A 25,853-nucleotide genomic window follows, 5' to 3' on the forward strand; every position below is an offset into this window, starting at 1 on the left:
AGTAAATAAGGAATTATTAAGAAGAAGTTCACGTTAAACACGACCAATATCTTCCTGAACATCCATGTGATCATTACCAAATCAGGAAAGAAAAGCGGATAACCATTTTAATCTTTTGGAGGCCATATGGATTGACCTCAACTTGAATAAGGATGTTATTGTGAAATTTGGTATAGACTATCGAGGTGGAAATGAGTGAATAAGATACCCTAATCAGGAATTAATGACTTTATTTATCCATGTAAGGATGCAAGTACCTTTTAAAAAAAAGGTGGAATTAAGGATATATCCTCAATAACTTGAAATGAATCCTAGGGGAATGCATAAAGGTTGGCATTTCACCCTTAATAGGGATAGTATGAGTTTTGACAATATGAATTGGAAAGGATTAAGGTAACAACAATCTTTAAGGATCAGTGGAGAAATTTTTTCAAAAGTATATAGACAATGGTTCTAGTATTAGTAAATGTTATTTTGATATGCCCTGTATCTAGGAAATACAGGAGGAAAAATTCAAGGATAACCTTAGAGGTCTTACAAGGAGAAAAGGTAACATTCAAAGTTCTCAAGAATATAAATTTTGATAAAGGAAATATGACGTAATTATAATAATGCCAGGTGGGGCACGTGTTGAACCATAAGAAAGTATAGATCGACCCAATGAGGGTCGAGATTGGTGAAAACAAGAAGGACCCAAAATAAGAGACGTCCTAAGTATGATCAAGAGTCAAACGTGACAATGTTAACCTCTAAAAGACCGAGGCAATAACTTATGGAAAAATGGTGATATTTTTCTCACCAAAGTGTAAGGAAGAGAGTTTTCACATAAGCAGTGATTGGAAATGAGGTAGAAAATTTAGTTGGAGATCATTCAAAAGACATTGATTGTAAGGAAATTTTACTATCAGGATAGGCCAAAGAGGTGGCTGACACTTTAATTGTAAGAGGATAGTTATAGGCACTCGTGCCAGAGGAATACAGTAATGAGGGTTAAAGCCGTGAAGGTTGTATTATGGTGTGGAAGATTGACATTCCTTCTGATGATTGTGCGATACTCAACCATGATATAGTTTGGTAAAGATTTAATTATGTAATCGCTGTGAGCGGGCTATCTATCTTATAAGGTCATATCTTGAGATAAGCCAGGACCATGTTTCAAAAGGACTAAACGAACCTTTGAGTTAAGTCTTCTATCGAAGGCATATGATTAAAAATGGTATTAACCTGCAATCATTGCTTTGATTGAAACTCTTCTATAATTTTATCTGCTTCATGTCATGTAAATACATCAGGATCTAGAATGTTCTTCATGAATCATGAATGGTAATTATGTTACCTCCTCAGAAGAATCCGATACGGCAGGTATGGACTCCGCATGGTTAGCTATTAAGACTTTATGGAAAACGAACGACTATAGTAGGTCAACGGTGGACCATAGTAATGCAGGAATGATTCTACGAGTAATGAGTCGATTACTTACAACCGTGAGAGTTGTATTGGAATGGATGTTAAAGTTGAGTACCACTAATCAGGTCGTGGTGGTGTATAAGTCATCATTGATAGACTAATTAAGTAGATTATCTACCTATTGAATACTTATTCCTCCTTATCAATAGAGAGTCGTATTACTATACGAGGAAGGTTGTGGTGCAAGCATAGGATTCTAGTAACGATGATGTCTAGAATGAGACCCCAGATTCGATTTTCGATGATGAGGGAGTTTCAAAGGTGATTGAGTATAAGCTCGAGGAAGAGCATGGGTCCATAGAATAATGGACAGAATAGAAAAAATATTTAAGCATGTGAAATGCGATGCGATAATACTTGATGTTGATATATATATATACGTATATGTTTTGTTCTCCTATGACAAACCTCTATAGTTCAGAGGTAGATTCCAAGCCAGATATTTTGTGGAAGTATATTTTTTTTACATATATGTAATTCTCTTCAATTCATTCTTTTCTCTTCTTTTCATTGCATGTAATCTGAGAAGAACAAACCTTCCAGAAGGGGAGGTATTTCCGAATGACTATCTATCTATGTGATAGAAGCCTAGTAGGATACCACATGTTGTTTAATTGTTTGTCAAGTACTAAAGGCTGACCACCTTCTGTATTAACTATGCAATAGAACAAGTGTTCATGATCATAGTGATCTCTCAATAAATTCTTTTACTTCTACACGAAGGACCAAGCTTTCGAAGATGGAGGCAGCTAGAGATGAAGTGGTACCAAATATGGTGGTATTCAGAATGGAACATTCGTGATACTAAGGTTGACGTATTTATTAAAGGTTATAAAACTCTAGCGAGTAAAGGTATATCTAGAATAGTATTCTGTACGGAAGATAGTAACGACTACGAACTGGAAAAGAATGGGTATTGAGAAGCAAAAGCTATAATGCTAGAAGTTATGATGAGAGTCTGTGCAATAGACTTGAAATAATTTGGAATGGTCACTTAGCACGGATTGAGTTTTCTTACGACAATAGATCGTATGTCAGTATCGGGATATCGCCTTATGAGATCCTTGAGGGAAGACAATGTCGATCTCCCTTATGTTAGGATGAAGATTGTAGAGCGTAAGATGCTCGGACCCGCAGTAGTCCAAAGGACCAAGGATATAATAGATCTAATCAGAGGACGGCTGGTAGTAGCCCAAGATGGACATAAGAAGTATGTTGATTTGACACGAAAGGACAAAAAATAGGAAGTAGGGGACCTAGTGATGTTATAGGTATTCCCTTGGAAAGGATGGATGAGGTTCGGAAAGAAAGGAAAGCTAAGCCCACGAATTGTTGGACCTATGGATATATTAAGACGTATTGGGAAGTTAGCATATGAGCTAGCCCTACCCCCGAACATGTAGCAAATTCATAACGTGTTCCACGTATCAATGTTAAGGAAGTATAATTCAGATGCCAGACAAATAGGGGCATATGATCACATAGACATGCAACCAGACGTAACCTGTATGGAGCAACCAGGAAGGATTATAGATTGAAAAGGAACAAGTGCTTAGGAGAAAGGTTATCGTGCTAGTCAGGGTGTTGTGGCAGAACCACAATGTGGGATAATTTACTTGAGAGTTAGAAAGTGCAATGCTAAGAGAGCATCCCTATTCATTTTCTATCCGATTCCGGGATGGAATCCTTTTAAGGAGGGGAGACTGTAATAACCCCAATTTTTGGAATTTTTGAAACACGGATGAATAGTAACTTTTGTTCATGATGCTGATTAAGGAAAATTATCATACCTCGCTATATAGGGGTACTTTTATGGAAATTCTAAGATCGTATTAGTATTCCATAAAGTAAATAAGTGTATGTAAAGATCGTCAGAATCCAAATTCGAACACTTTGATTTTTCCCGAAAATCCACCAGATACCGAAAGAATTGAGTATAAGGTAAGATGATTAAAAGGATTTAAATTCAAGGATTATAAGAGAGGATCATAAAAGGAATATAATGTATTGAGAAAGGTTAAGGGAACCCAAGTAATAAGATCCCGGGTATGATCCCTCAAACGATAAACGAGAATGAAAGTTAAGCGAACCGTATAACAGATCAACGGTCATTAGCCAAGTAATTAGGAGTTAATCAAAGAGTTAGGGGATGATGATGTCATCACACCAACAAGAAGAGGACAAGTGTGGGAAGATGACATGGGAGGATGACATAAGCATGACCAAAAGGGAAGGAAGTGTTGGTTGATTATAAACCACACAAATTTCACCATTGTTAAAAGGTAATTATTCAAAACAAAAGCAAAACAACCAAGCCAAGGCAAAACAAATCACAAAACACAAATTAGAAGTTGACTTTTGCTTTCCAAGAACAAAAGCTCTCGGCCAAAACCAGAGCAGCAACTTCAAAGTACCATATCTCCTTCAATACTCACTCAAATAGTATGTTCTATAGCTCTTTGGAAAGGTATTGAGATGGCCTACAACTCTTGTTCACAAGTATCTTCCAAATAAGCAAGGTAAGACCCTCGTTTTGACAGTTCTATCAATCTGACTTTTAGAAACTTCAAAACCTAACTTTGTCTTCTTGATTTCTTTGGAAAGATCAAGCTTGTAGGAGGCTCCTTAAGACTTCCTAGCTACTCTAATCACTCCAAGGAAGGTATAACACCTCCAAACCCTAACTTTACTTTGAGTATTATGATGGTTTTGATGGTTATAGTAAATGAGAAGCATGATTCTTGTGTGTTTAGAGTTTGGATTGGATTTGTAGTGATTTGAATGTTGAAATCTTGTTTATAGTTAATGAAACTTAAGTATAGCTAGTAGTTCATGTGTGGGGTTGTATAAATTGGAAAATCTTGAGGTTTGGGGACAAATGTAGTAAGGTTTGGATGAGGGTTGGTTGTATTGTTGGTTGTGAGTTGAATGGTGGTTGTTTGGAGTGGTTTAAAACTTGGTAATCGCGTAAACATAGTCGTCGTAATGCCCAATTTCATACAACTACTTGTTCTTAGTGTTCGGGACAGAGAGCTAACTATTGAATCTGTGACTTTGCATTGTTTAGTTAGATTATGTCGTACGCTTCGTTTTGATATGTGGTTCATTTGAATCCGATGTACGGTTTAGGAGAAACGACCATTTTAAGTAACGACATTTCACGAACGAACCATTACCCCTCACCTTACTTTGAAACCATGGTTAAGGCCCTTAAATGACTAATTGGAGTATGAAACAATTATGTAAAGTGGACTAGGCAGTTGGTAGGGTATTCGCGAAAGCGTCGCCTTAAAATTCATAAAGGTTAATTTATTAAAAATGGTGGAGCCGAGGGTACTCGAACGACTTATGTGATTTGTTAAGCGTAGAAATGACCATACGCAAACGTTAGGATTCAATTGGTTAAACTCTAGTTTCTTAAGCGACCGGGGTTTAATTCTGGCTTATGTTGTTGTTCATAGGTTACCGGACCACTCTAAGCTTAAGTCTACCTCGGAGCACCCAGGCAAGTTTTCTACCCGTTATACTGTTGTTGTGATGTATATATGTATATGCATTATCTTGTGATAAGTGCATGATTGTTATTAGCAAATCTTGCGATATATTGGAGCATGCTGATATGGTATATATGCATGCCTGTTTCGTAATCTTGATATCTAATTGTTGATTTAAATGCTTATAAGTTGCATAATACCTATGCTAGAGATAAGCAGTAGTTGCGTATACCCTTGGTATAAGGGACCCAAAGGTGAACATATTTTCTAAACCGGAAGACGATGTTCCCGAGTATATTATATATATATATATTTATATATATAAATAGTTTTCAAAACTATTATTCGAATAAGGTTTATTCGATAACTTTATTTCACTTAATGAATATTATTTTGAATATTTATTCGAGGACTTATGACTCCGCTTATTTTAGTAAATGAATATTGTTTTGAATATTCATTCGAGGACTTATGACTCCGCTTATTTTATTAAATAATATTCTTTATTTTATTAAAGAATAATGTTTCGATAATCAAACTTATTTTCGATTATTCAAATAAAGATCGTACTTTAGTATAAGTATATCTTTGGTTATTTATTATTCATTTCAAGTATGAGTTTTAAAACTTCTACTTCAATTATTTTTATAAAGATTATTCTTTATGGGAATATTATTTAAATAATAATATTCAGATATTTTCTAATATATTGGGACTGATTTATTTTATTAAATCAGCATTACTCCAAACATTCTTAAAAATGTTTTCGAGTCTTCAAAATGATTTTTAAAGGTTAGGGCGGATCCCAAAACTCATTTTTTTTATTTAAGATCTTCCTTTCGAAGGGGATTTAAATACTCGCTCAAAACCTGAGGGATCCGGCTCTGTGGTGTATTTTATATTCGCAACAAGGTTGCTGTTTTGATAAAAGAGTTTTTGATTACTTACCCAACACTCGGGAAGTAAAATTCTTGGAACAAGTTAATCCATTAACAGGCACCGCCTGGGAAATATCGGTGAGTTTTCCTTTCCAACTAGATACGACTTCTTGGTGGAGCCGTATCAACAAGTTTCTACTTGGGGAAAGGGGGGACGAGCTTTACGTTTCAGAGTCATAGATTTCATCTGAACTAGGAGTGGCGTAAGTGGTCGAGTGGTGCCGGCCCAGCCTTATATTATTGGCCCAAATGGCCTGAAAGTTCCGCTAAGACGGTCCATTTCTTAGGAGTCCAGGGTTTGGTTGACAAGTAAATCCGACTGTTCTCCTCTACATGTAGAAAATGGTGGGGTTGCACTACTGCGACTATCATCGTAAGTGGTCTTCCTGGCGCGGCAAATTCCCGTAATGAGTTCATCATCCAATTGGATATTTCTGCAACACTACCCAGAGCACTTCGATAGAAAGGCTACGGTTGGGCGATTGTTGAGTGTTGGCAGGGTCGAGTTTTCAAAATGATATTTTCATCAAATGAAGTATCTCGTTACTTCATTTCATTTTAAGGATATTTCAAAGATTGAATCTATTCAAGTCTTTTCTTGTAGTCTCATCTATGTGATGAACTTTTAAAACTGATGATACCTTGAACATTGGTAGTTCAAGTAGTATCCGGAAAAGATATAAGTATATTGGAGTATCTTGTAACTTCATCTTTTCAACTTATATCTGGTTAATAATTATCTTATGCATGAAAAAGATTTTCACAAAAATGTTGAGACAAAGTTAGATATATGAGATCACCTTGCAATGATATTTTTATACAGTTATCAACTGGAACTCTGTGTATATTATGCATGGAAGAGGACTTCCAAGATTTTGAAAAGTATATATACATATATACTAAATATTTTGTGACTTGGTCGCGATAAGATATCAAACTTGGTTCATTTTTTTTACTTGACCAAGACTTTCATGAGTACTATGAGAATGCTCATATATTGTTAATCATTATACATATTATTTCGGTGAGCTTGTTGCTCACCCTTGCTTTCTTCTTTCATCACACAACATCAGATAGACAAGATGAACAGGACCAAGCTCCCAATTCGCGAGCGGATAGGAAACGTTCCGCAGTTTCCTATAGGCGTTGATGTCGTTGTAGCTGCGGTAGGAACTACCAATAGGCTAGGCTTTCAACTTTTGATGTACCGGACTTGTGTATCTTTATGAATTGTAATAATGGCAAATAAATGTAAATTTATTCAGAAACCCTTTTAACGTGTAATGGCATATAATTGTGGAATAAAATGACTCATGTTATTTTTGGATATTCATCTCTGAGACTATAACTTGTGGCGTGTGTGTTTGTTGTGGGGTCACAGTACAGAGTAGTTGATTGTTTATTAAGATTGGGTGTTATTAAGGGAAATGGAACTCGTGACAACCCGGATCCCCGACCCCGGATTTGGGGGTGTTACAGAAAATACGCGAGGCAGAAGCCATAGGTATGAAAGAAGCTATGTCGTGGGTGAAGGAGATGAATATTGCTCAGTGTATTTTTGAGATTGATTCGAAGACTTTGGCTGATGCTTGTAATGGACAATCAGGGGGAGAAGCTTATTTTGGTACTATCGTTCTGGACTGTATTCATATAATGAAGCACATTGATCACGTGCTAGTTGGTTTTATTTATCGTTCTACGAATAATGTAGCTCATGCGTTGGCAAAAGCTATGTATTCTATGTCAGATGTGGAAGAGTGGCATGTCACTCCACCCAGTTTTATTCATCATGTATTACAACTTGATAATGTTTGACTAATGCAAGTACGCTATTTTTCAAAAAAAATAAATAAATAAAAATCCGTATGTATATATATATATATAAAGAGGTTGTAAATCTAAATTTCTTATAAGTCTTTTGTATGTTTTTAAACTTTCTTATATTGTGCAGATATTGATTCTGAACCAAGACGGCAAATCTAAAGATGTTGCAACTCATTCGCGCGGTATAAATGTTAGGTCAAGGGAAATAGAAAAGATGATAAAGACATGTAATATAAAATATGACTAAGGAAATATAGATTTAGAATAGAAAGTACAAGATAGGCCCAATTGTAACCGGAGGAAGCCCATTAAGGGCTCCCTATAAACAAAAGATTATTACTTTGTAAAGGGTTGGGAAAATAAAATATTAATAAAAAATTCCTCATTTTATATGGTTCTAAGAGAGGGCCACCACTTGTGATTAAAACTTAGCTGCATTATCAGCACAAGAAACAAATGACTTCTGTAAATAATGATGGTGTAATTGGCTTTGAACATAATTTTGTATTACTTGGTTCTCTTTATTATCTGATGCTTTACAACTTTAGTAACTCATTCCACCTTCCAAAAAAACTTAGTGAGTTGCATAAATATCTTCCATTGTAAGTGTCAGCAAGAACATTGCGAGATTAATGTGGAATAATTAATTGAATTCTGTTGGATTGTCTACCATTAACTTCAAGATTAATGTGTGTAAGTCATATGTCATAGGCCTATTTGTATATTCGAGGATTCAACTCAACTCAAATAAGAATGTAACAAGTAAATAGTGGATCTACCGTCAGAGAGATCTCGCAAAGTAACATCTGTCAGAGGATTCAGAAACAAGGTTCATCTACAGACTTGAGGAGTTAATTCACTGGAAGAAGTTCAAGAAATTGATCAAGCCTCAGTGATATAAATCAAAATCGTGGATTTAATCAAGTGACAGAGATCTCGTCAGAGTATCAATTAATTACAAGGATTTAATCTGAAAAAAATCAAAGTTGTCAAAGTGCAGATATGAAGAAACGTCACGGAAGTTAGTCACTCATGAACCAGACAATACATCGAGTGTCAACATTGAAGTGGTGGAATTGATTCATAATTTTCAGTGATTTTCAGAAGATATTCAGAAGAATGGTTGCTGCTCAAGGTTAGTATTAATTCTTTATTAATTAATTAAGTCATATAATTTAATTAAGAAAATAAATATATCTGCAAAGATTAATTTATTGATTAATTGAATTAATTGATTAATTAATTCTGAATTAATATTAAGAATTTTCAGAATTTAAATTGGTTTAAAAATCTGTTTAATTCAACAAAGACAACTGATTGTATTAGTATGACAATCGGTATGACAATCAATAGTCATACCGAAAGTCATGCTAATTCAAAAGGATTGTCTTACCAGAATTATTATAGGATTTAAATCTATTTATTTTCAGCAAAAACAATCTGTTTGAACTACTATGACAATCGGTATAACAATTGATTGTCATACCGAAAGTCTTGCTAGTTCATTCTGATTGTCTTGCTAGTTCTAAAAGATAGTCCTACCGAAAGTCTTGCTGAGCCAAAAGAGATTGTCATGCCAGTTCAATTCTATTCGGTTGATTGATTAAAAGAAGTAGAAGCAGTTCAATCATCCAATCCAACAAACAGAAGTCAAGAACACATCAAAAAGAAAAGAAACAGAAGTAATATTTCATTTTCTCTGCTAATTCAAGATCATCCATTTCTAGTTTGTAAAGTTAAATCCAAACCACTAGAAATCTTTATCTTGTTCTTGTGTAACTATCTAGCGGATCAAAATCCCTAGAACTTAATCTCAAATCGCGTTTAGCATTTGATTCTAATTATTGCAAAAATAGAAAAAGTTCATGTCGAATTTATTTTAAATTTGTGATAATTAATTTGAGATTAATTCCTTGTAATCGATACAGTTGTTGCAACACCTTTCAAGCTTAATAATATTTTTATTTAACTTGAATTTTGTTTCACATTTTTTTATTCTACATTTAATTTGATTATTCTGGACTGTTTGTATTCAACCCCCCCTTCTACAAACACATTGGGACCTAACAATTGGTATCAGAGCCTTCTGATTAACGCACAAATCAAGATCCTAGACTTTTGTGATTTTTTGACTCCTTGAATTTTTATTTATTCAAAAATTCATAATGACTTCACAAAAAGTTGGAACCGTTAAAATTCCACTATTTGATAAAGAAAATTATATCATGTGGAAGAAGAAGATGCTATTTTTTATAAGTTGCAAATCCCAAATATATGAACTTGTTAAAGAAGGGTCTAAAAACTCCGATGGTTATTGAACCAGAGGTGATAGTAGATGATGTTGTGATTACCAAAGCTAGAACCTATCCAAAAGAGCCTGAAGATTTACTCCTGCTGAGAAGGAAGAAACCTCCTTGGATGCCAGCCTTCAATTAATATTAATTGATTCCCTTGATCCTTTGATGAATAGACATGTGATGAACTGTAAAAATTCTAAACACATGTGGGAAACTATTGAGGTAATTAATGAAGGCACAGAGGAAGTTAGGGAGAACAAGTTGGGGATCCTAACCTTTGAATATGAACATTTCAAATCCAATCCAGGAGAAGGAATTACTGAAGTGTTTGAGAGGTACAATGCGTTGATAAACAACCTGAACATAAATGGTAAGTATTATTCAATCAGGGAGGTCAACAAAAAGTTCCTTTTAACACTACCAACTCATCTTGAACATAGAATCACTGCCATTAGAGAAGCTAGAGATGTGAGTGAGATTTCTTTGGATAGACTCTATGGTGTGTTAAAAACCTATGAGTTGGAGCAGATTCAGCAAAAGGAAGTCTACGGGAAAGATAGATGATTAGCACATCTACTGCACTTGTAGCTGAAGGTCAACAACAACAACAATCTCAACAGTTAGAGAGAATGGTACAGTTTTCCAAGGCTGAGGAAAATATGTTAGTAGCAGAATATGATCCTCCTACTACAAATCAATCAAGTGATGATTTTTATTCCTTGGAAGAGCTGGAGCAATTAGAAGATAAGTCAATGGCCCAAATTGTCAAGAGATTCTCCAATGTCAGATTCAGGAGGAATCCCAAGCTTAAGTACAAGTCCAACTACAACAAATTCCAGAAAGGTGGATCTTCATCCTCTAACACCAGCAGTGGTGGATACAAAACAGGGATGGTTGATCGGAGCACCATTAGATGTTATAACTGCAATGATTTTGGACACTTTGCCATAGAATGCAGGAAGCCAAAGCAAGTAAGGAAGAACTCTTATGATTCCAATCAGAAGGGTAACTCTGAAAGGGCTTATCTGCCAAAGGGAAGAAGCTGGGATGATACTGATAGTGAAGATGAAGAAGAAGGGAATCTTGCTCTTATGGCTATTGAGGGAAAAGCTTCATCGTCAAGAAAAGAGGTAAGATATACTGATGCTGAATTAGTATATCATCTAGGAGGTAACTTAGATAATGCACGTCGTGATAATGAACTGTTAAGTTTACAGATCAAAGACCTTGAGAAAGAGGTCAATGAATTAAGACTTGTGCATATTAATCAAGACAAATTAAAAGAACAAGTATCTTTTCTAGAGAATAGAGTTGACTGTTACAGAAAACTCGAAACTATTCTCAAAGACAAGATCACCGGTCTTGAGACTAAGGTTAGAGCCTACTTCAATTCTTGTTCGAAGGTTAAAGAGTTCTACAGTAAGCAAGCTGTTAATCAAACATCTGGAATAGGTTATGATTACAATGTTGCTATTGGAGAATTAGGCATAAACTCCCCTCCTCATGTCTGTGCTAAAGGAAGGGAAGTACAACATGTGCTTAAGGGTGTTGATGAACCCCTCTATAAACCATCAATTGTTGAACCATTTGATGCGACCTCTTCTGTTATTCAAGAAGAAATGCGTGCTGAAGATCTTGCTAATGAGAAGGTTGTTTCCAAGTCGAGTGTGTCGAAAGTTCCAGTCAAAGTTGTGAAAGCAACTGAGACTAACTCAGACACACATGAGTTGGAAAACAAAAATGCCATGACTACCATGCATAAATTGCCTGCTGTTAATCACTCTCATAAAGCATGTGGTGTTTCTAATTGTATGTCTTGTGCTTTTAATATGATGTCTGCTTATTTTAATGGTAAGCATGTTTCTAATGTTAAGACTACTCCTCGTCAGCATGTGAATAACAAGAAGCATGATAGGTCTAAGACTGCTAGTCCTTCTAAGGCTAGAAAGGAGACATTTGTGCCTAAGCCTAAACAGAAATTTGTTAAGGCTATTTATAAGGTTAAATGTTCAGTCAGTGAGAAAGTTGAGACCATTAAAATTAAAAATGTTGTTTTGCCTGACAAAGGACAATTCTACAAGTATGTCGGGCCCAACCAAGTTTGGGTTCCGAAGAAGGTTTAATCCATTTGTAGTGCAGGGCATTAAACAGGTGTAACCGGTAGTGTGGATTCTTGACAGTGGATCATCAAGACATATGACCGGAGATAGAGCCCTGCTATCAAATATGGATTGAGAAAGCTGGCCCCCTGGTTACCTTTGGAGATAACATCAAAGGTTTATCTGAGGGATATGGCTGTTTGCAAGCTGGTAATGTTATCTTGAACTTGTAAATAGTTTCTATATTTTTGCTATATTTATATAAGCTTTTATTTGTATTTTCTGTAATTGTAAATATTGTATGATATATGAAATTGAATGCTGATATCTTGTTGATAGATATTTGGTATTTAATTCATTGATATTTGTTTTTATTATTATTATTTGTATTGTATTATTTTATTTTATTTTATTTTATTTTAAATCTTATGCAACATAACAATTAGTATCTAAAGTACTTGACAAGTATCGGTCAATGATATCTTGTTAACATTATGTTACAGATATTTGTAAGCTTTTGACATGAATGAGAATTACTTAGACTTTACCCTAAGTGATCAATGTTTTATCAAAAACTCATTCATATTGAAAAAAACAAAATCAAACTTCTTTCTACATTAGTGATTTCTTATTTCATGTAAAATCATTTGAAATCAATATTGTACATCATTACTCTCAAAAGATTAAATGTATAATTTTCATTCATTATAGATCTTAAATACATTTTATCTCTATAGTGCCATATATTCTGTGTTACAGGTTCAGTCTCCAATGACTTTCTTTCATTGACAGTCATGAGGTTGAAAACCCACAACGTCTATCCCAGACTGTAAAGACAAACACAAAAAACAGAACCAACCAACACTCTCTTACCACTAAATGTAGTATGAATGAGCGTGAGGGAGATAATGCCTTAGTGCACCACATAAGGAAGGTTCTGAAGTCAACCCAGTAGCTCTGTCTCCTACAAAGATGAGTAGTATTTAAACTGAGACAACTGCTAACCCCCATACATCTTCTCAAAAAGATGTAATGGTTGAAAAGGCACAAAAACAGTTACTAGATTCATTCTCTCAACAGGGTGCGTCTATTGAAATTTGCCTGTCGGCCAAGGTATCTTATGTAGTGTCACCACCTCAAATATAAACAATTCTTGATGCACAAGGAAAGGTTACACACACAAAAGACGAGTTGACGGAAACAAGAGTTTTGACCATTTTAAGGTCAGATTCGATTGTTCAAGGTTCGTTAATGGACCAATTGCCTTTACAGGTGTTAGGAGAGGATACTGATCCAAAAGCCATATGTCAGTGGTCAGTGTCTACCTCCCCATGCTTAAATCCCCTGGATGCATCTACGGATAGTGGATCTGACATAGGTGCAGATCGGCAACTTGTTGACAATGATTCAGATATTACCTGATAAGTCACAAGGAAATGTCTTCACAGACATTAGAAGGGAACTTTGATCTTTATGCTAAATTTGTTGGATCATTGTTTACCTTCCCAGAATTCAAATCTGGAACCCTAAAAGGGAAACTAGCAACTTGTAGATTATGACTCAGATTCATCTGACGAGTTTAACAAGGATGGGGATTTACGAACTCCCATTGCACCACCTGTGACCTCCTTAAGGATGGCTAAGGTGATTTTCCTTGCAGGTACAGCTGAATGTTGGAGCTATGAGAGGAGTGATACACTTGTGAGAATGAGTGTAAACATGAGTGGAGAGAAGAGTGAAACACATGTGAGGTACACTAAACCAGAATCACACACTCACAGTGAGGAAGTAAGAGAAACTACTTGTTATTTCTGTTCCAACCAAGTGAAATATGAGAACTCCTTCAGACGACGGCATACATTCCTTTTCTAAGGGGGAGATATAAGCTTAAGTAATAGTTTGGAGGATTCCTCAACTAAGGGGGAGAAATAGCAGGGAGGAAGAAAAAGATCAAACATGTACACTACACCACACCATTGTTGTTTGTAACTATGGATCCTATTGTACGGGAGAGGTGGTAAATACAAGGTGATTTTCTAGTAAGGGGAGAAGCTGTTTTTAAAAGGGGAGTACCATTGGCTTTTATCTGCGGATCCTATTATACGGGAGAGGTGGTAAACGAAGGTGAACTTCTTTAATCAGTTGATTCTCATAGGGGGAGAAGCAAGACATATATGCGCTTCTCAAAAGGAAATGTGGTTGTACAAATGAAGATGAAACTACTTGAAGATATGTTCAGTCTAGAGGAACATCTACTTGGAATCTGGAAAATGTTAAATCTAGTCCAGAACTTTTCTACTATTTACTTTGCATTTCTGTTTATATCTTTTTCTTATTTGTTAGTTGAGTTATCCTCTAGGTATTTGTTGTTATTGTATAACAAACAAATAGGGGGAGATTGTAAGTCATATGTCAAAGGCCTATTTGTATATTCGAGGATTCAACTCAACTCAAATAAGAATGTAATAAGTAAATAGTGGATCTACCGTCAGAGAGATCTCACAAAGTAACATCTGTCAGAGGATTCAGAAACAAGATTCATCTACAGACTTGAGGAGTTAATTCACTGGAAGAAGTTCAAGAAATTGATCAAGCCTCAGTGATATAAATCAAGATCATGGATTTAATCAAGTGACAGAGATCTCGTCAGAGTATCAATTAATTACAAGGATTTAATCTGAAGAAAATCAAAGTTGTCAAAGTCAAGATATAAAGAAACGTCACGGAAGTTAGTCACTCATGAACCAGATAGTACATCGAGTGTCAACATTGAAGTGGTGGAATTGATTCATAATTTTCAGTGATTTTCAGAAGATATTCAGAAGAATGGTTGCTGCTCAAGGTTAGTATTAATTCTTTATTAATTAATTAAGTCATATAATTTAATTAAGAAAATAAATATATCTGCAAAGATTAATTTATTAATTAATTGAATTAATTGATTAATTAATTCTGAATTAATATTAAGAATTTTCAGAATTTAAATTGGTTTAAAAATCTGTTTAATTCAACAAAGACAACTGATTGTATTAGTATGACAATCGGTATGACAATCAATAGTCATACCGAAAGTCATGCTAATTCAAAAGGATTGTCTTACCAGAATTATTATAGGATTTAAATCTATTTATTTTCAGCAAAAATAATCTGTTTGAACTACTATGACAATCGGTATGACAATTGATTGTCATACCGAAAGTTTTGCTAGTTCATTCTGATTGTCTTGCTAGTTCTAAAAGATAGTCCTACCGAAAGTCTTGCTGAGCCAAAAGAGATTGTCATGCCAGTTCAATTCTACTCGGTTGATTGATTAAAAGAAGTAGAAGCAGTTCAATCATCCAATCCAACAAACAGAAGTCAAGAACACAGCAAAAAGAAAAGAAGCAGAAGTAATATTTCATTTTCTCTGCTAATTCAAGATCATCCATTTCTAGTTTGTAAAGTTAAATCCAAACCACTAGAAATCTTTATCTTGTTCTTGTGTAACTATCTAGCGGATCAAAATCCCTAGAACTTAATCTCAAATCGCGTTTAGCATTTGATTCTAATTATTGCAAAAATAGAAAAAGTTCATGTCGAATTTATTTTAAATTTGTGATAATTAATTTGAGATTAATTCCTTGTAATCGATACAGTTGTTGCAACACCTTTCAAGCTTAATAATATTTTTATTTAACTTGAATTTTGTTTCACATTTTTTTATTCCGCATTTAATTCGATTATTCTGGACTGTTTGTATTAAACCCCCCCTTCTACAAACACATTGGGACCTAACAATGTGCAATTATTTATTAGGCTTAATAATCTTTTAAATCTTATGGTTTGCACAAATTTATCCATATCCCTTTAGCCTTGGACCGGAAAAGAAAACCGATTTACGGAAAAAAGCCCTGATGTAAATCGAGTGGTCCAAGGGTAAAAAGATAAGTTTTCAGTACTTAAAAAAAAGCATTTTTGAACCGCAGGGTTAGATGGGTAAATTTGAGCAAATTTTAAGGTTTAAAAGGTCATTAAGCCTATTAATTACTATATCATGAATATAATTATTTAATTATTTTCAAATTATTTGTAGTTTCTAATGATCATTTTATTAACTCTATTTGATCATTTTAATTCAACATTTCAAAAAAAAATCTATGTAGTCTAGCCAATGTAGAACATAGATGTATTCCATTTATTTAAGATTTTACAAACCTTTTTGCCAAACTTGGGTCATAACTTGTCTTGAACTTCTACATTCAAAGTAGCTGGTTAAGGTTTTTGTTCTTTCGCTCTTTACCACAATTTCTATGAAGGTTTGTATACTTCAACTATTCCTACAATGTTCACAACTGTATTATTCTAGATTGTTCTCCCTTTTTCTTTTTTGAAACCAGATAATTCTCCCTGCTAACCAGCAAGGAAGAGTTCAAACTAATACACCTGAATGCTTGCTCTATGGTAAAAACAACTCCAACCCAATTTTTCTTCACTTCCAAAAATCGCAGAAGAATGTGGAAGACAAATGCTCTCGTGTGTTCTCAAGCTGAAAATATTCTTAATATAGAGTAACCATATACATTAAATCTTGCTTTAGAGAAGGACAATCATGATATGATAGTATTGATATATTCTTCATTGAAACTCTAGTAACTGCAAGAAAACTTTAATAATTAAGCCTTTTATGTTTATTTCCAGTTGTAAAGAGAGTATATGACAAATTGATAAATTTGCTCTGTATTACTCAATCATACAATCTCTCTCTCATAATGTATTTGAGGTTATGTATATATACCTCAATATTACAATATTATAATTTCATAATAAATATCTAAAATATAATATATATATATATATAATATATTTTCCTAATATCCCTCTCAGGTTGGAGAATGTAGATCAGAGATTCCCAACTTGCTAAAATAAAAATCAAACTGTCTCTTTCCAAGAGCCTTTGTAAAAATGTCCGCCAATTGCTCAGTTGTATGCACATAAAACGGAGAGATAATATCATCTTAAATAGCATCTCGTACAAAATGACAATCTACCTCAATATACTTTGTTCTCTTGTGAAAAACGGGATTTTTGGCAATGTGTAGTGCCGACTGACTATCACAAAATAAAGGAATAGCTTTCTTGTGATGTATACCAAGACTTAGTAAAAGTGCTTTCAACCATTTTAACTCACAAGTGATAGCTGCCATTAAACGATATTCGGCTTCAGCTGAAGAACGAGATACTGTATGTTGCATTTTAGTCTTCCAAGATATTGGTGACTTTCCAAGAAATACCAACCAACCAATAAGAGATCTCCGAGTAAGAGGACATGCTACCCAATTTGAGTCGCACCAACCAGTCAAAGATAATTCACTATCAGAACGAAGTAAAATTCCTTGCCCCGGAGCTCCCTTCAAATAACGAACTGTATGTAATGCTGCATCACAATGCTCTTGTCGAGGATTTTATAAAAATTGAGAAAGAATATGAATAGTGTATGACAAATCTGGGCATGTAACTACCAAATAAATAAGGCGCCCAACAAGTCTACGATATATTTCAGGATCCGCAAGATATGCACCGGTAGCATGACCAAGTTTATGATTTTGTTCAATTGGTAGAATTGCAGGCTTAGCACCCAATAAACCTGCTTCAGAAATAATATCAAGAGCATACTTTCGTTGACATAGAAATAATCCTTGAGGACTACGACCCACCTCAATACCCAAAAAATATTTCAACACCCCAAGATCTTTCATCGGAAAACATCCATTTGATGTAATTCCCAATTTTTTGATGTAGCAATGGCTAAGAAGGCCCGAACTGTCACCATCTTTGCCACATGAGCAAAGGTTTCATTATAATCAATACCTTCCACCTGATGATTTCCAAAAACAACCAGTCTAGCCTTTAATCTTTCAACTGTGTCATCTGAGTTATACTTAATTTTGTACACCCATTTACTGCCAAGAGCTTTCTTTCCAGGAGGAAAATACTCCATAGTCCATGTGTCATTATCTTCTAAAGCTTGAATTTCTTTTTGCATAGCACTACACCATCCCGGGTCCTTCACAGCCTCCTTAAAAGACTGTGGCTCCACACCTGCAGTAATAGCTGCAAGAAAATTTCAGTGTTTAACAGAAAATTTATCACAACTTACATAATGTGCTATAGGAAAATGTGTACTCGAAGGAGAATCATCTGTAGAGGAAACATTCGATAAAATCTTCGGTAATACTATATGTGTTACTAAGTCTTTTAGTCTGGTCGATGGGAATTTTGTTCTCATTCCACGACCCAATGTATCATCCAAAGTAGCATTAGGTACTTGCTCGTCCATTCTAGTGCTCTCACCTACTTGCATATCACTGATTTCTGGATCAATGATTACCGTAGTTGGTGGTATGATACTATGATTAGGAGTATCTGAGTTTGAGGTTTTTTCATGTACCTCTGTTGTTTTCTTTGTTGCACCATAATGTTCTAAAATTTCTAAATCATCTATGTACACTTCATTTTCCTTCGGAGGAGGCAATTTAGCAACATAATCATTTTCCATGCAAGGAAAATTATTCTCATAAAATTTCACATCACGAGACACAAAAAATTCCTTATCCTCCAAATCATATAGCTTCCATCCCTTTTTACCATGAGGATAACCTACAAAAACACACTTTCTGCTATGACTTGCAAATTTATCACCCTTTGCTCGTTGATTATGAGCAAAACACAAACATCCAAATACACGCAAAACATGATATGAGGGCGGAGAATCAAACAAAATTTCATACGGGATTTTGTTTTGTAAAACGCTAGAAGGTGTTCGATTAATCAAATGAGCTGCAGTCAAGATACATTCTCCCCAAAACATGATAGGCAGATTCTCTTGAAATCTTAAAGCAAGTCCAACATTTAAAATATGACGATGTTTTCTCTCTACTCGTCCATTCTGCTGAGGAGTACCCACACAACTTGTTTGAAATAATATACTATTCTCCAAAAAATATTTTTTCAGACTATTAAATTTTGTACTATTGTCACTGCGTACAATTTTTGTTTTTTGAGAGAACTAGCGGTCATAAAGAATTTAAGGACCTCGATTTTATCACTCAGTAAAAATACCCATACAGCACGAGAAAAATCATCCACCAATGTCAGAAAATAACGAGCTCCATAATACGAAGGTGTGTTATAAGGACCCCATAAATCACAATATACTAACTTAAAAATTCATGTCGATTTATCATCACTTATAGGAAAAGTTTCCTTATGTTGCTTTGCACGATGACATACTTCAGATGCTTTATCCAAATGCTCCCTCAAATTACAAAGTTTAGGGATTAATTTTACAACCTTTTCAGAAGGATGTCCCATCCGTTTATGCCACAATTTTATGGAAGAAGAACTTACCATTGCAAAAGTAGAGACATCCGAGACACACCGAAAATAATAAATTCCATCTTGTCTTTTACCTATCCCAATAACCTCATTTAAATGAAGATCTTGTATAACACACGTGTCAGACGAAAATCGAGCAAAACAATTTTGATCATCACTAAGTTGTGAAACAAAAACTAGATTGCAAGTTAATTTCGGAACATAAAGGACCCGATTAAGACAAATTTTGTCTGAAAGTTGCATTGTTCGTTCTTTGATTGCTGCAACTTTCTCACCATTTGACAAACCAACTGTACATGGGATCACATCTTTAAAATTTTTCAAACAAGATAAATTTCTTGTAACATGATATGAAGCGCCGGAATCAATTATCCATCCTTTAACGCAACTTTCACTTTTTAATTGATATGTTGTATTTTTAGGGTTACCAAAAGCTGTAATCAATGATTGCCATTGTATCTTCGAAAATCCGGGTAATACATATTCTGTATATTAATCTGTATTTGCGGAAGTAAGGGTTATTTGACCTGACTCTATGTCATGACAAATTGATAAAAGTGTTCAGTATTACTCAATCATACAATCTCTCATAATGTATTTGAGGTTATGTATATATACCTCAATATTATAATATTATAATTTCATAATAAATATCTAAAATATTATATATATATATATATATAATATATTTTCCTAATAGTATGGTTTCAAGAATTATTTACTGATTAAAGTATTTACATTTCACACATTCTGCAGAATCAGTCAGCTCTCCTAATTGTGTACCTAGCTACTCATAATTCATGTGCCATTGCATGTAAGAATATAAACAACACTAGCTTAAGTTATGGGGAAAGAGTATGGTAAGACATAATTTTGCTCAATGCTTCTACACCATCAAATACCCGCATATCTTTTAAATATTTCAATCTCTTGGATACCTTACAGCACAAGTTATTTCTATAGTATTATAAAATCAACGTAAATCTACTTTCTTGTATTCTAAACTCTGAATGGAAAAATGGGGATAATTTTCTGACCAAAGCATTTCTATCAGTTGGAAAAGCTTCTCATTAATTACTAGAGACTTTGCTCAGTGGCTTTCCTTGTAGGTTAAATCTTTGACCGCCAGTCAGTAATTACTTTTGTTCTTTTGCTGTGGATCTTATGTTTATTTATTTTTTCCTGGGTGATCGTCATTGTTGCATTTTCTTTATGTATTAGTAACCATTTATAATTTTTTTAACTAATTTTTCCTTTAACTTTCTTAATATCATAGCATCTGAATGCATCAGTAATTTTGTTATTGTAGATGTCAGACCTGTGTAGACATGCATTTACATAATTGAAGGGTCTTCATCAGTTTCACTAATATTACCACAGTTCCAAAAGTGTAGCTAAAATTATTATTCAGTCGAATTCATTTAAAAAATTACAAAGTAAATTTGCGTTCCATTTTTTAAAAGGAGAAGTAAAACTTGGTACATAATGAATTTGTATCTTTTGTACATTGCTATTGATTTTGTAGCTCAAGATCAAGCAGAGGATTACAAAGATAAAGTAGGTTTTTCTGGTGGTGCTTTTTGCACGATGGAAATATCATTTGTAAGCAAAACAACTACTTCAGACATTGCTGGCCTCACAGAAGTTGGTGACTGAGTGCACATCAGAGCAATCTCTACGATCTTTTTAACATTTTTGGTGCTATATTCTTTTGGATCTAAAGTCTCATCGATTAAATCTGAATGCATGTCACTTTCGTACAAATTCCATGTCTGTGACAGTATGATGAAGGAAAGTTAATAAATGGCCAGGTATAAATATGAGCATCACATATATTAGATGTTGTTATCTAGTTTCATGAATCGCTCTTTTAAACTGAAGAAATAATTAATATAACAATACCAGAATTTGCTTACATGTTTGAGCAGGGAATCAGTGTGAGGCTCAATGTTTGCAGCGGCAGACTCCGTCAGATTGCTACACCTTCGGCCACTAACAATTTCTAGGACCACAATACCAAAGCTGTAGGTATCAACTTTCTCAGACAAGTGTCCATGGATTGCATACTCCGGTGCTGTGTAACCCCTGGTACAGTATATTAAGATAGTCTTTATTGAGATACTTAACATGTTTCATGGCTTTCCAAGGTAAACTATTTTAAATCAAAATTTTATAAGAAACAGCAATAGAAGTGAGTAATGGAAAAGTAAATTTGGCTGACTTACAAAGTCCCAGCAAATCTAGTGGTAAGATGACTTTGGTCATCACATATAAGTCTTGCCAAACCAAAATCTGCAATTTTTGGTTGATACTCATCATCAAGTAAAATATTGCTTGATTTTATGTCTCGATGTATGATATGTAAATGAAATTGTTCATGAAGATAAACAAGGCCCTTAGCAATGCCAAGAATAATGTCAACACGTTGTTTCCAGCTGAGAGAACCACTTTTTTTACCTGCAAACCAGAACCTCCCATCAGAATTTACAATACTCTTAATATAGTTATTACTAATAAGAACCAAATTAGGTTCAGCTTATAAGTTTGAGGTCAACTGAACTCACCATATAGAAATGTATCTAGGCTTCCGTTTTCCATGTACTCGAAAACAAGGAGTAGTTCTGATCCTCTGCTACCACAGCCTAATAGACGGATGATATTTCGGTGATTAACATTACTTATAAGCCTAACTTCACTCTCAAAATCTGTCTTTGCTTTTCTTGTAGCAATAGAAAGTTTCTTTACTGCAACTACGTCGCCATTCTTTATTATGCCCTGCTTATCAGCAAAACCAAAATGCAATGAGACAGTAAGCATCAATAACAACAGGAAGAGATTGCTGTAAAATTTAAATGACCTTGTACACATCTCCAAAACCTCCTTCTCCTATTTTGAAGTCTTCGCTAAAGCTCTTTGTAGCCGATTTTAAATCTTTGAAACTGTAAATAACTGGCCCCTGCAATTTGGTTACCCCAAATAAATCACCTGGCGTACAGAAAAAAACAAGTTACATTAAAAATACACGTTTCTTCATAAGCATCGTTTGGATATTTACAGAAGCCTTGGAAAAATACCTCCTAGAGCACTTTTCCGCTTTCTCATTAATTGAAACCATAAAATCACGGAAAGTATGATCAAAAGAAGGCATATACCACCAACTGCACCCCCAATAATAGTTGTCTTTGAGCTTGAATTTCCTGGAATATACAAAGTTGCTAAATACATGGTCTTTCATGTTGTAGAGCTAAACCAAATTATTACTAGACACTTATATACTTCCATAATAAATTATGTTAATAATTTATAGGCATTCTGAAATATATATAAAATTTATTCTAAAAACATAAGCTCAAAAAACTTCCCACCTCCTCCTGGTAGATAGGGTGTAATATTAATTATGCTGCTATCAGCAAAAAATGCGGAGTCCGAATATCTTAGAAAACAACCCGCATCAACAGAGCTTCCCCCTGAGGCAGGAGGACAGCTTTGTATGTTACTATACCCGGTTGTCAAGCAACTTTTGCAATCCTTCGGGCTTATAGTTTCAATGCATTGTGCAACAGCATAAACTGTCGTCGTCACATCACCATTAAACACTGGCCTTGTAGTTGCTGCGAAGAAGCCATCAATCTTCGGTGTGACAGAAACAAGATCAGTTATTAATCGATTCACCACCGGAGTAAAAGCTGTTGCCTCAGATTTACTTTGGTTGGTGCTGCATACCCCCGCCGTAGATTCAAATGTAACCAGTAGACTCTGTGTAAAAAAGTTATGTGCCTCATACCTTGTACAAACAAAGAAAAAATAAATAGATTTATATCATCTTCATTTTGTATTTACCCAAATTTGTCATATATACCTGGATCAATAACATGTGGCTAACTTTAATTACTTAACCAAGGTTATATACGTTAAATCTGGACACTCAGAATCATCCAAGTTACCAGATGAAATTAAATTAATCACCGGAGACGAGTACATCTGTTTGGACACTGCTAACTGGTTACTTTATGAATATGATTTTAGATGCAAACGAATGTATTTTACATCTTGATGTAAGAAATTTCTAAAATAGACAGATTATGTAGGCTCTGCATTTGAAACTTTGATGCCATTTCTTTGCTAAAATGATCATTTTAAGAATCCAAAACTAAAAATATGCCTTTTAAAATTATCATTTCAAGTTCATAGAGATGCAGAAACAAATGATCAAGGTAAAAGTAAAGATTGAAGACCTGAGGAAGCAGCCTTCATATATGACATGACCACCATCAGCAGTAGAGCAATTTCTTCTGATTTGAGTCCGGGCCAAATCAAGGCAAGCAACACAATCTACACTAGAAAGATAATTCCTGCACTGGACCATCCCATAAACATCAGTTTGAACTGCTGTCGCAAAGTGAATGTTACTGTTGTTGGACAACTGTTTCCTTATGTCTTCAAAGGTTTTGTTGAATTTATACAAGAAAACAGACATTTCGACTTCAATTGTAAACCGACTACAATCTTGCTTCAATAATTTATCCTGAGGGTCCGATAAAATTCCTCCCATAATCATCAGTAATATCAAGAAAACTCCATGGAGCAGGATGGTCATTGTTATTGAGATAACCCTTCTCATTTCTTTAGAAATTAATAAACTTGGTAGCTACTTCTCTTATGTCTATTTGTCAAGCACATGGACACCATTTGCAGTTGACTATTCTACAAAATCTAAGCATCATGGTTGCTTGACTTTTAATAAGACTCATCAGTGGTGGTGGCTAAAATGTTAGCAGTCATTCTGGTAATCTAATGTGATGTTATATTTACACAAGTGGCTTAGAGAGTATAACGACACCCAATGCAATCTAACTATTTATGATTTGAATTACTAACTTGAACAGAAATATAATCTCCAACGTTGACATATTCAAAATCCATTAAACTATTAACAACAATCTGCGTAAAAAACAAATATTAGTATAGGTGTGTGCGTGCAAAAACGATAATTGAATAATAGAAAAAAAATGGAGACAAGAAGCGTATGGAGAAGGATAGAAAAAAAGTCGAGTGTGGAACTGTCTCCTTAAAACTTATTAGCCCTCACCGTATTGTGCGAGCGAAAAGCCTCCCAGGATAAAACGGATTACAGTGACGACGCCGAAGGTCGGCACTATCAGCGAGCTTGAAAGTGAGTAAGAAAATATCACAGGGCAGAGGGCAGGTGTTTAAGAACTGTTGTGTATTTGTGTGTTTAACCCTAACGCCCTAGAGGTGTTTATATAGGGAGGAAAAACTTGTGCGCTACACAATTATTATAATTAATTAAAATGCGTTAATTAATTAGGTCAGTAGGTCGGTGGTCAATCAATTATAATTAATTAAATAAATCGACCGACACAAAAATAAAAACGTAAGTCAATTTATTTGAGTCCAGGCCCAGCGGAAAATAAAAATCAGCAAAACTAGTCCAGCGTTATTCGAGCCAATTTTCTGCTACATTCATGTCTGCACATGGGCAAGTTTGAAGGCTTCGCAAGCCTCAGATTGCCCCTCGAAATCTCACAATTTGCACCCCCCTCGCGCCCGCGTAGGTGATGGAGCAACACATAGACAACACAAGTGAACACTACATATGTGTGTTGATATATAAAGCTAAGGAAATCTCTTTTCCTTTCCAATGTGGGACTTAAGGTTTTGTAAAATATTTTTCACTCTTAAGGGACCATCTTTGGATAATCATATCTCACTCATCCCTTAATCATTTTGAGTGATTCAAAGTGCCTCGAAAAGCTCTCGTGAAGGAGAACACATTCCAAGTGTCACTCGTTGCACACACGCAACAACTAACCACTCAAGTGCGGCTCAAAATGACTCAACAATGTGGGATGTAATACCCACGTTTTCTAACAATCTCCCATATGAGTGAGATTGATATTTCAGTAGCACACATCAGACAGACAGACACGGAGTATGACTTGGTGATAATTTCTTCGATCAGATATAGCATGCGATAGGTAGAGAATTCTTCTTGAACCTTCGCTCGAGTAAGCATACCGACTTTACTGGTAGACAGTAGATGTGTTTGTCCTTGAACTGTTCGACCGTTTGTGTAAACGATGATATACTTATACTATATCTTTTCTGACTCGTTCAGCTCTCATGGGTATGTCCATTTTGGCCATGGAACATCGTTCGGGTTTTGCAGGAGTTTCTAAAGAATTGTGCCTCGCAATTCTCCTTTGAAGCGGCCCCACTTCTCTCCCACATAGGTGATCTTTATCTTATAGAGTAACCCGCGTTTACTCAACTGAATTCCATGTGTTCACTTTTGAACTTCATGTATTCATCAAAGAGCATTAAAAGCTCAAAAACTTA

The 25,853-nt window shown here is 34.9% G+C and overlaps 1 protein-coding gene across 1 annotated transcript; it reads right to left on the reverse strand.

The window, feature by feature from the left end:
• Positions 1 to 20,882: 20,882 nt before the first annotated feature.
• Positions 20,883 to 24,294, reverse strand: LOC141665198 (cysteine-rich receptor-like protein kinase 2). Its single transcript, XM_074471181.1, has 8 exons — positions 23,729 to 24,294; positions 22,859 to 23,277; positions 22,568 to 22,690; positions 22,351 to 22,478; positions 22,058 to 22,268; positions 21,719 to 21,950; positions 21,410 to 21,578; positions 20,883 to 21,265 (listed from the first exon to the last, which is right to left on the reverse strand). Exons 1-8 carry the CDS (start codon positions 24,112 to 24,114, stop codon positions 21,038 to 21,040), a joined length of 1,896 nt encoding a protein of 631 aa, XP_074327282.1. The 5' UTR covers positions 24,115 to 24,294; the 3' UTR covers positions 20,883 to 21,037.
• Between the last annotated feature and the right edge of the window lie 1,559 nt (positions 24,295 to 25,853).

The sequence above is a fragment of the Apium graveolens genome, chromosome 1 (assembly GCF_009905375.1).
Source record: "Apium graveolens cultivar Ventura chromosome 1, ASM990537v1, whole genome shotgun sequence".
NCBI classification, from domain to species: domain Eukaryota; kingdom Viridiplantae; phylum Streptophyta; class Magnoliopsida; order Apiales; family Apiaceae; genus Apium; species Apium graveolens.

Bases quoted from the DNA above. Each gene is read 5' to 3' on its own strand.
- LOC141665198 (XM_074471181.1), bottom strand. From the start codon at position 24,114: ATGAGAAGGGTTATCTCAATAACAATGACCATCCTGCTCCATGGAGTT. The intron at 23,278-23,728 runs GTCTTCAATCTT...TGTTTGTACAAG, and splicing joins TATGAAGGCTGCTTCCTCAG to GTATGAGGCACATAACTTTT. The intron at 22,269-22,350 runs GTCATTTAAATT...GCTGATAAGCAG, and splicing joins GTTTTGGAGATGTGTACAAG to GGCATAATAAAGAATGGCGA.